The following is a 9,757-nucleotide window of genomic DNA, read 5'->3' as shown; positions in this document are numbered from 1 at the left end:
AGGTGGGATGCCCTCAGACAAAGTTAGCCCCAGCAGCAGCTGGCCTGGAGGTGCGCCGCAGACCCGGCAGGTCTGGACTGCTGGGATGCTGAGGGGAGGTCTGAGGTGGGAGGTGTGGGGGCAGACCTGGCCTCTGAGAAAAGGCTCAGCTCTCTCTGAGATGCTCCCTGTCCAGAAACTCCTGGCCTCTGCCCTTGCTCACTGCCGGCTCCCCCTCTCCGCCCACACTCGCACCCTAATAGTTGTTTGCTTCCCTCTGGCACAGCCGGTCCCTCAGGCTGGCAGAACAGGGCGGATCACCCGGATGGATATCAGGAGCTCGAGCCCCATTGGGAAGGGAGGGACCAAATGCTGAAAAAGAGGGAGTAGGTGACGTCTGTATGATTGGAACATTGCCCTCCTCCTCGTCAGGGGACCTGCAGATACGCTGGGGCCCTTGTCCGTCCCTCCACACCCAAATTCCCCCACAAGACCCTTTCTTCTTCTCTCAAACGCAACTGGGAACAGAGCACCCACATTCCCGCTTGTGAATCATCCATGTGAATCACTATACACAAGTGATACACACTACCGTAAACCACACGTGACTAGAGCCACACGCAGGTGAGTCTCACATGTATTCCTGCAAACTCGATAGGGGTCAGAAACAACTCTCCTGTCACCCCACGCACTCCGCACCACCCTCTCACGCCCAGTCCTCCGTGTCCCCCGTCTTCGGCACACCAGTATCAATCTCTCCCTTGGAATGGGGCCCGTCTAGGTACCGAAGTGCACTCCAGGTGCACAGCATCTGAAAGCCCCATGTGGCATTCTTCTGCTCCTAGCCCGCCCTCGACCTTTGGGCGGGAGCGGGGGTGCCGGGGTGCCTCGAATTCACGTCTTCCAGATTAGCCAGAAACCACCCCGCGTGGGAAGCCGGCAGCAGGCAGCCGGCAGCGACCTCGCGCGGCCAGTCTCGGCACTGCACCATCCCAGCCTTCGTTGCGCTCCAGCCTTAGCAAACCGAACTCCACGGGAACTGTGCTCGAGAGAGGCTAAGAAGCTCTATCAGCAGTAGCTCGGCTGCTCCAGCTCCCTAGAGTGTGCCGGAGTCCTCTGAACACGTACATACAATTACCCCTCGGTTTAGCGAGCGTGAACTTTTACAAGTAATATACTATTAAGGATAGTGGAGCAGCTTTCATGCAGGAGCCCGGATAGCTCAGTCGGTAGAGCATCAGACTTTTAATCTGAGGGTCCAGGGTTCAAGTCCCTGTTCGGGCGACTACTTTTTCTACCTAAACACCACCGTTCTCCTTTTTTAGTACAATTAGTATTCGTACTCCTTCGAACAAAAAAAGGAAAAGAATAAAGAAAATACTATTTCTTAATTTTAGAAGGAAGTGGTGGCAGGGCCGCTGCCATTATAGACACGAGTCTTGTGTAACCTATCTAGCTAGCCAGGGTCACTAAGGTGCTGATCAGAACCGTTCCCCCAGGGACGGTGCACGCAGGTACGTGTGAAATTCGTGGACGACACGAGTCGCTCCATCATCCACAGCGTGAAAGGCCCTGTGCATTAGGGCGCATGCTCACCCTATTGGAGTCACAGCGAGAGACTCCGACGCTGCGCTGGATTTGCGTCTGGGTCTTGGATGTCTGGGTGGACCACAGGGCCCATGGGGGATGATATTCGAATATTAACAAAGAGTTTTTATAGTCTGTAAAAAAAAAAAAAAAAGTAGTATTAAGTGCGTCGCGGGTTTTAGTTTTCAGAAGGCAGAACGAATAACGGGAAGGAAAGCAAAGATGTTTTAGAACATTACATATGCGAGTCACATACACTAATTTACGTTTTCTAGTAGCTGTATGAAAAAGAGTAAAATGTTCCACCAAAGTGTATATACACTAAATGTGTGCAGTTTTTGTATATCAATTATACCTAAATAAGGCTAAAAATGGAATAATAATAGTAGAAGAAGAAACTGTGGATGTGCCAGGAGTTCTCTGTACTTTCTGTTCAAATTTTCTGGAAACCTAAAACTGTTCTAAGAAATAAAATCTGTTATTCCCATTGAGCTGCGAGCGGCTTCAGGGGCGTCTTTAGGAGTCAACAACATAGCAGAAGACATCAAGACCAAAATCAAGAACAACAAGATTGTCCCTTCTGATAGCCGCTTCCCCAACCAGAATGAGACCAGAAACTGTTGGCACAACTACCTGGATTTCCACCGCTGTGAGAAGGCAATGACTGCTGAAGGGGGTGAAGTTTCCGTGTGTGACTGGTACCGGCGTGTGTACAAGTCCCTTTGCCCCGTATCCTGGCTGTCGGCCTGGGATGACCGCCGGGCACAAGGTACATTTCCTGGGAAGGTCTGAACTGGCTGCACCCCACCTGTCCTCTGTCTTCCATCCTTCTCCCAGAGAGGTGAAGGGGGGACCTGGGTACATCCCATCCTAGGATCCTGAATTATGGCTTAACTAACAATAAATATCTGTTGGAAAAGTGTAACAAAAGAAAAAAAGAAAATCTTTTCTGTAAAAACAACAGTCGAAATTAATTTTCATAACATTTTATTTAACCCAAAATATTAAAAATCTTAGCATTTTAACACATATTAACATTTTCATATTCATGAAATTACAATTTTTATGCTAAGTACAGTTTCTATTTTACACTTACAGTACATCTCAATTCGTATTTCAGATGTTCAATAGCGGCTTCTACCTTATCCGACAGCTGTTCTTATGTTATTTTGTCTTCTGTAAAGGGCGGAGTGCAGAGGAGTAAGTAGAACAGGGGGTTCGCTAATGTATAATGATTCAGAAAAGACGGAGAGCGAGCGGGTTCCATGGTGTAATGGTTAGCACTCTGGACTCTGAATCCAGCGATCCGAGTTCAAATCTCGGTGGAACCTTGAGCTTTGTTTTCATTACCAGTGCGTCTTATTAGTTTTATAAATGAGGTGCTTTTATGATCTGAGGATCTAAAAAGAAAAACTACAAACCGATGAGCTTTTCGGGGCGGATAGTTGGATGCTCTAGCACACAGTTAGGAAAACACACAGTAAGTCACTTAAATGTGTTTATGAACGAGTGTACTTATTCTGAGATTTGAGAACGTCATTTGAGGACATGTTAAAGGGGAGATAAGCCGTGAAGAAATGAGGGTTACTTTGGCAGTTTCCTTCAGGTTTTGGTTTGGGACCAGAACACAGTCCTAGCTAAAACTACGTCTGGAACTACCAGAAAGGGAAGATTAGTGAGAATTCCAGCAGGAGTCCTCGTAAAATTGAGGAGGACCCCACAGGGGCTTATATAATTTTCCATTGTGTATAACCCACGGGAAAAACTCTGACTTGGCAGCGGTGGGATTCGAACCCACGCCTCCGAAGAGACTGGAGCCTAAATCCAGCGCCTTAGACCGCTCGGCCACGCTACCTGCGTGAAGTGAAGGTTCCTCCGCAGTCCTCCTAAGAGACTGTGGAGAAGTAACCGAGTAATGGTCGTATTTAATTAACCGTTTTTTTGTTTGAAAGTAATCTAGACTCAGAACTCTGAACCTGCGGATGGCAGAGCAGGTAGACTAAAGGAAACAGCAACACAGAAATTTACAACGAAACAAGTTTATTTTGATGGGTGAGGCCACATCTAGGGAGTGGGGTGCGCCTGGGCTGGAAGCATCCCCCAAGCAGGCAGCCGGAGCTCTGTAGCTCACCCCCTCGCTCCTATTTGGTTACTCTCTCTCTTTTCTTCCACCCATGTGCGCCCGCACTCCCACCTGGTTCACCTGCTTTGCGCCCGCTCTCCCAGGCAGGCCTCCGAGGTTCAAACCACGCGTTCTTGGCACACATCCTCCCCTCCCCCATGCTATTACCCGTAAACCATCAGACGCCACAGCCCACCAGTGGGCTCTGTGGCGCAATGGATAGCGCATTGGACTTCTAGTGATGAAATGAGCGATTCAAAGGTTGTGGGTTCGAATCCCACCAGAGTCGATTTTATTCAACTTTCTTTTTTCCTCTATATCTAGTTTTTGCTTAAAGGTCCCCCATCCCTTCTCCCTCTACCCTATCTCTGTGTTTCCCACCTGTTTTCAGCTGCAACCTCAGTCTTCGCTCTGCTCTCTTCTTTACTTACCTGTCTGCCCCGGGGCTTGGGCCATGGAGAGCAGGACTGGGGTGGTGGGGGCGGAGGGAGGGATGGGAGACATAAGGAAGGGGAAAGTGGGCGTGGACGCCGAGATAAAGGCAGGCCCCTGGCTCTGGGACACACGGGGGTTTAATAACCACTTTATTCCATGCACTAGGGACTCGAGAAGGGACTGGGGCTGGGCCGGGGGCAGAGAGGGTACAGTCCTAGACGCGGGGGTGGGGAGTTAGGGGAAAGGGACAGAAACCAGGGAAATATATATTTATATAGATACTCTAATATAGACCACATCTCACCCGCGCGCTGCGCCCGCGCGCCCCGCCGCCCTCCCCAACACCTCCTCACCCCGACGCCCGGGTCCCTCTCCTGCCCTTAGGCTGGAGTCTCTACCTACCCCCAGCCCCGCCCCCACCCCCCAAAGCTTAGGGCCAAGGTCTCCAGAAAGCGGGCGGCGGGGGCGGCGGGGCCTTGGGCGCCCCATCTTGTCTGTGAGGCGGCGGAGGCGGCGGCAGCAGTCCGGTGAGGGGCGCCCGCTCGCCGGAATCCCCGGCGCGGGGGGAGCAAGGGGGCGGGGACCAGGCACAGCGAGGGCTGGAGGAGCCCTGGTGCACTGGGGGGCGCTGGTGCAGCGCGGGGCCAGGCGCCGGGGCGGCGGGGTCCAGCAGTGGGCGCGCCGCTTGGGGTCTCGGATCTACGGGTTCCGGCCGGGGCGGCTTGGGGCGCAGGTAGACGTGCAGCGCGGAGAAGAGCTGGGCGCGGGCGGCCGGGCTGGCGTCGTGCGCGAAGGCCGCCAGGCGAAGCAGGCACTCGCGGAAACCGGACAAGTAGCAGCTGGCGAGCGCCTCGGCGTCCTGGGCTGGGGACCGGGGGACCCCTGGAGCCGCGGCGGCGGGTGCGGCCGACGGGAGCACGGGCAGTCAGGGCAGGGACCCAGCAGGGGTAAGGGAAGGGGCGGGGCGCAGAGGTACCAAGGCCCGACAGGCGCACAGAGACAGGAAACCAGATGGACGGACAGAGGGAGAAAATGAGGGAGACAGAGACAGACACGCGCGGGTGTTATTAACCTCGCCTCAGAGCAGAGTCTGCCACTCCCCAAGCCCACCATCCACGGCAAAGTCCGCCCCATCTCTACCCCGGCCCGGACTTCAGGGAACCCCCCTCCGCCCCGCCGCTGCCCCACCCCCGCGCTGTACCCGGGGGCTCCACCCGGCTTCGCTCCCTCAAGTAGCCCACGGCGAACTCCAGTATCTCTGCTTTCTCCAGCTTCGGGTTCCGGAGGTTCTACGGACAGGAAGGCAGGGCGCAGAGACAGAGGGGTGGGGAGAGAGGGGGAAAGTGGCAGGGGGAAGGAAGGAGGGAGGGGTGCGGGAGCTGCGGGTGCCCCCGGATCGCACGTGCGCGCGGGCCACAGAGCGCGCTCCCCGATGCGGAGTGGAGACGACCAAGGACGGTCCTCACCCACCCTGAGACGCAAATGTCCAACCCGAGGGAATGAAACCAGTCCCGCGTGGTGAGGAGGGCATTTGAAGTAGCAAACCCAATGGCTGAAATTAACTACCCCGCTGGCTGTGGAGGGGGAGGGGGAGGAGGAAGGATTTACAGACCCAGAGGTTGAAACCGACCCCCCCCCCACCCCCGGGAGTGAAATTTACAGCGCCGGGTGTGGAACTTACAGACCCGAGGGGTGGCCGTGAAGATCGCGTTCTGAGAGCAAGAGGGGGTCTGGGATGGGATTCCAAGGGCGGGACTCAGGTCAGGATGCCCTGGGGGCCAGGGTCGCCAGTGCAGCCAGCTTATGTCCCCACCCGAGTGGGAAACCCTGGGACGCAGGAACGGGATGCTTGGGGGTCCGGAAAGACTGACCTGGTCCCGGGTCCGCTCCAGCAGCAGCAGCCTCAGCTCTTCCAGGCTGCGGTTGATGCGATCTCGGCGCCGCTTCTCCACAAGCGGCTTCAGCATCTGCGACCAGCAGGAAAGGGAGAGCGGGCCGACCGGACCAAGGCTCAGCGCGGCCGCGCGGGCGTCGGAATCCCGCCGCTGGGATGGTCCCGCCGCCGCCCCTTCCCCAAGGCCCCGGAGAGCCTAGGGCCCGACCCGCTCGATCCCTCTCCGCTCCCCCTCCCGACGCCCCTAGGGTCAGTTTCTGAAGCTCGCCTCCTCTCTTTCCCGGGTCTTCTGCATCCTCCTCTCTCAGTCTCGTCCTCCCTCCTCCCCTCTCTGTGTCTCTCCTTCTCCTCCTCTTTTCTCTCTACTTCTCCGCACCGTGCAGTCTCTCTCTGTCTCAGTGGAGAACTTTGGGGGCCCTCTTTGCGCCCAGACACGTGGGCCACAAGGTGCCGGACTCAGAGTTGGCGACCCTGAGTGTAGAAAGCGAGATACCCAGCGCGACCGCGCCTCCTCTTCTCTCTCTAACCCGTTTAAGCGGTCACCGTTCTCAGGGGGACCCAAAACCTTCCACCCGGTCTCAGGTCTCTGGAACCAGCGCCCACTGGGCCAGCCAGCGTGGAGCAAGTGTGTATCTCCGCTTTCTTTTTCCACCCTCCGCCCCTGGCTCTATGCTCCTCTCGGCTGTTTCCCTCCAGCGCCAGCCCCCTCCCACGCCCCCGAGGGGGCAGGCGGCCGACTCCCCTCGCCCAAACCCCCGACCCTTGCTTCCGCCGCCCGCGCAGGTCTTGCTCTGACCCTGTCCCCTTCTTGACACTTTGCAACCTCCTCCCCAGCTCCTGGCTCCTCGGATCTCCCGTGCACGTCCCTCCCCAGCCCCCCGCTTCCAGCCCGGCGTCTCCAGCCTCTTCCCAGACCCACGGCCTCAGAGAAACGGTCCCCTGACCGGACCAGGGTTCTCTGCTCCCTCTTCTCCCGCCTCTCACCTTGGGGCCGTCCCTATTCTCGGCTCGATCCCGGGTGACCATCGCTCCTCTGGACCCTGGTGTGGACCGAGTCCCTGCTCGCGTTGCCCCTTATATCTCTCAGGCTCCCCGGTGGGGGGCAGGGGAGACCCGGACCCGCCCTCTTAGGCACCCGGATCCCCCCCAGCTCGGCCCCGGGCACGAGGCTCCCGGAAAGGGGAGGAGCGCAAGGGGGAGGGGAAGGCGTGCACCGGCCTGGAAGTGTGGGAACTGAGGGGTCAATGCAGCACCAGCTGGTTTAAAGACCATAAGGCTGTATAACGGGGCGGGTCCCAGCTGAAGGGAGGAGGTTATTAGGGGGAGAGAGTGCAGGTGATTTGGGGGAAGAACTCGCCCCAGAATCGCAGCTTTTGGGGGAGATCACTGTACCCCCACTGACCCGTAAAGTAGAAGTTAGCTCCAAGGCTGGATCCTATACTTCTTCCCCCAGATTTTACCTCCTACTTTAGTTAGGGAGAGACCCGAGGGTGCGGGATGGATCCGTCTGATTCAACTGGGCCTCTGTCTGGAGGTGGAAGAGCAGCTCTGGCAGACCTAGGGCAGTCATGTCCAAGTTCCCCAGCAGGGCAGGGACGCGGTCCGCACGCCGGAGTCCGGAGGAACGACGGCCATCCGCGCTCGTGAGCGGTGGGCACGCACTGGCCTAGGCCCGGACCGTTTTATACTGAGATATGCACTAGAAAGGATCTAGTGGGGGCGGGGGGATATGTTATCAAATATCTATTATAGTATCAGAGTAAAGTAGGTGATCGGGAAAAGGATCATCCTGAGGGACATCTGACCTGGGGCGGGGGAAACCCCAAGGAAGAGGAAGCAAAGATTTGAAGCACGGAGAGGAGGTGGAGAGACCTTTCTATTTACAAGTTATTTGATTCAAAACTATAGGGCAGTTAGGCGTGTGGCTGCCAGAACACCTGACACAAGTGTGCTCGCTTTGCTTGTTCCCAGGAAGCCCCTCGTGATTGTAGGGGAGCAGACAGTTTTCTGAAAGGGACAAGAAAGGAATACAAGAAAGGGATCAACACCGACCTCAAACTAGGACCATGGCCCTCTGCAAAAATGATGCGTGAACGCTCGGAGACTGCAGGACAAAATGCCTGAGAAGATAAAATCAGAGGTTTAACGGGACAGCAAAAGTGCTAGGAACAAGGAGATGTAAAGACAAGGCGGGAGACGGAGTCGGAAGGTAACTGCGGAGGCGGAAACGAATGGGACTCCGCCTAGCCGTCCCGAGCCCCTCCACACCTTTCCGTTTTTCACCAAGCCTGCCATGCCAAAGTCCGAGCCCGAAGGGACACAGACCTTGGGGAGGGCCCTCCCATTTGGGTTCAGGGCCCCCGGCAAGCCCACCTCCCCCTACCTGGGCCAAATGGGAGCGCAGATGTGTGGCCCCAGCAGCCCCCGCCGCCCCCCTCCTTGGGAACCTGGGCTCAGGCTGAGTTTTTCTCACCTGCACGCGAGGTTTGGGGGCCCCGGGCTATTCGCACCCGGGTGTGGGGCCGCCCCTGGCCATATGGGGCGATTTTATGGCCGGGTGACCGGATTCCGGCGAGAGGAAGGCTGGCTTGATTGCTCCACCCCGAAGAACTATTCACAGCCACTCTTTCACTGGGTCCGCGGTTCAAACAAGCCACCGTGCCACCTCTGCCTTAATCTCTTGTAGAGTTTGGTAAAGCCCTGTGTACATCTGCATTGGTGGTTCAGTGGTAGAATTCTCGCCTGCCACGCGGGAGGCCCGGGTTCGATTCCCGGCCAATGCAAGCTCACGTTTTCTTCCCCTTTTTCCCCAAAACGGGAAAAAACCTGATGCTACGTCTGAGAAGCATCTGTGTTTAATATTTCCATCAGATATTAATATTTAACTGGTTTACTTCATCGCAGGGTTGGACACTATGGATGGAGGTCTTGATTCCATATACCCTCACACGCCCATCTTAGCCAGGGGCTCCTGCTGCCTTCCCCACCCCTTCCTCCGCCCCGGGTTCCCGCACCTCCGCAGGCGTGACCCTGAGAAAAGACGCCGCGCTCGGATCCCTGCCCCGGGGGTCTTCTGGACCCTCCGCGGGGGCGGGGCGAGATCTCCCGGCCCCAAGCGCTCCCATTCCCTGGCTCTTCTTTCCATTTCTCTGCCTCGCTCTCTGTCTTACCTCTTGTTCTCTCTAAAGCGCCCTTTCTTTTTGCAAGCCCAGGTGCCTCGGCCTTTTTTGTCGCAGTTTTTCTGTGCTGCATACCTCTTGGCGTCTCTGTCTCCATATTTCACGTTCTTTCCTGGTCTCAGCAATTTTTGCGCTCATCTCTCTGGGTCTTTACTTGCCTCTGCAGCTTTGGCCCCAGGTCTCTCCGTCTCTCTCTGCATCTGCGTACGCGTCTCGATCTCTGGCTGTCTCCGGGTCTCTGGGGTCTCTCGCCTTCCCTCGGGGTCTCTGTCGCCTGCCAGCACTCTGCGCTCCCACGCTCCTGCCATTCCCTGGGAAGCTCGCTCACACCTCCAGGTTCCTGCCACCTCCTCGCCTGCCCCTTCCCGGCGGCTTTGATCCCGCACGCGTCTGGCCGGCGGGCGGCCGGGCACACCCGCCAGATGCAGCGGCCACTAGTAAGCGGGGGCGGGGGCCGCCCGGCTCCCTGGCGGTGCTGGTTTTCCTCTGCCTTCCGGCCTGTTCGGCCTCCCTCCGTGCCCCTCCTTCTGGCCCTGTCTCTGGCTGCTTCCTGGGCCTGTG

At 57.0% G+C, this 9,757-nt stretch overlaps 2 protein-coding genes, 5 non-coding genes and 1 pseudogene across 9 annotated transcripts; 6 read left to right on the top strand and 2 right to left on the bottom strand.

Annotated features, from left to right (window-relative positions):
- The first annotated feature begins 7 nt into the window (after nucleotides 1–7).
- On the top strand, nucleotides 8–1,669 carry LOC129072248 (40S ribosomal protein S28-like; annotated as a pseudogene).
- TRNAK-UUU (transfer RNA lysine (anticodon UUU)) lies at nucleotides 1,191–1,263 on the top strand. Its single transcript has one exon. It is a non-coding gene; the product is annotated as a tRNA-Lys (tRNA).
- A 179-nt stretch (nucleotides 1,670–1,848) lies between the features above and the next one.
- LOC129072246 (cytochrome c oxidase subunit 6B1-like) lies at nucleotides 1,849–2,358 on the top strand. Its single transcript, XM_054575666.1, has 2 exons — nucleotides 1,849–1,858; nucleotides 2,087–2,358. The coding sequence occupies exons 1-2, from the start codon at nucleotides 1,849–1,851 to the stop codon at nucleotides 2,356–2,358; spliced, it is 282 nt and encodes a 93-aa protein (XP_054431641.1).
- A 467-nt stretch (nucleotides 2,359–2,825) lies between these two features.
- On the top strand, nucleotides 2,826–2,897 carry TRNAQ-CUG (transfer RNA glutamine (anticodon CUG)). The gene has a single exon. It is a non-coding gene; the product is annotated as a tRNA-Gln (tRNA).
- Nucleotides 2,898–3,339: 442 nt separating this feature from the next.
- TRNAL-UAG (transfer RNA leucine (anticodon UAG)) lies at nucleotides 3,340–3,421 on the bottom strand. The gene has a single exon. It is a non-coding gene; the product is annotated as a tRNA-Leu (tRNA).
- A 468-nt stretch (nucleotides 3,422–3,889) lies between these two features.
- TRNAR-UCU (transfer RNA arginine (anticodon UCU)) lies at nucleotides 3,890–3,977 on the top strand. Its single transcript is given in 2 exon segments — nucleotides 3,890–3,926; nucleotides 3,942–3,977. It is a non-coding gene; the product is annotated as a tRNA-Arg (tRNA).
- A 576-nt stretch (nucleotides 3,978–4,553) lies between these two features.
- On the bottom strand, nucleotides 4,554–9,269 carry HES7 (hes family bHLH transcription factor 7). Of its 3 annotated transcripts, none has more exons than XM_054575586.1 (4): nucleotides 9,188–9,269; nucleotides 5,995–6,090; nucleotides 5,325–5,412; nucleotides 4,554–5,005 (listed from the first exon to the last, which is right to left on the bottom strand). In XM_054575586.1, the coding sequence occupies exons 2-4, from the start codon at nucleotides 6,088–6,090 to the stop codon at nucleotides 4,554–4,556; spliced, it is 636 nt and encodes a 211-aa protein (XP_054431561.1). In that variant the 5' UTR covers nucleotides 9,188–9,269. The 3 variants fall into 3 exon arrangements, with proteins under 3 accessions (XP_054431561.1, XP_054431559.1, XP_054431560.1); XM_054575584.1 differs by lacking the exon at nucleotides 9,188–9,269 and adding an exon at nucleotides 7,002–7,054; XM_054575585.1 differs by lacking the exon at nucleotides 9,188–9,269 and adding an exon at nucleotides 7,002–7,054 and having other exon boundaries at nucleotides 4,554–5,026; nucleotides 5,331–5,412.
- TRNAG-GCC (transfer RNA glycine (anticodon GCC)) lies at nucleotides 8,730–8,800 on the top strand. The gene has a single exon. It is a non-coding gene; the product is annotated as a tRNA-Gly (tRNA).
- Nucleotides 9,270–9,757: the final 488 nt, after the last annotated feature.

This window comes from Pteronotus mesoamericanus, unplaced genomic scaffold (genome assembly GCF_021234165.1).
Source record: "Pteronotus mesoamericanus isolate MK-2021 breed Mesoamerican mustached bat unplaced genomic scaffold, CSHL_Meso_final contig_317, whole genome shotgun sequence".
Taxonomy (NCBI): Eukaryota; Metazoa; Chordata; class Mammalia; order Chiroptera; family Mormoopidae; genus Pteronotus; species Pteronotus mesoamericanus.
The sequence above is the reverse complement of the archived record's forward strand: the minus strand, read 5'-3'. Positions and strand labels throughout refer to the sequence as shown.

What these genes read in the sequence shown, in the direction of transcription:
- HES7 (XM_054575585.1), bottom strand. Translation starts at nt 7,043, where the DNA reads ATGGTCACCCGGGATCGAGCCGAGAATAGGGACGGCCCCAAG. An exon ending in AGAATAGGGACGGCCCCAAG is followed by an intron (nt 6,091 to 7,001) that starts GTGAGAGGCGGG and finishes TGCTGGTCGCAG; the next exon opens with ATGCTGAAGCCGCTTGTGGA. An exon ending in GGAGCGAAGCCGGGTGGAGC is followed by an intron (nt 5,027 to 5,330) that starts CCCCGGGTACAG and finishes TCCCGTCGGCCG; the next exon opens with CACCCGCCGCCGCGGCTCCA.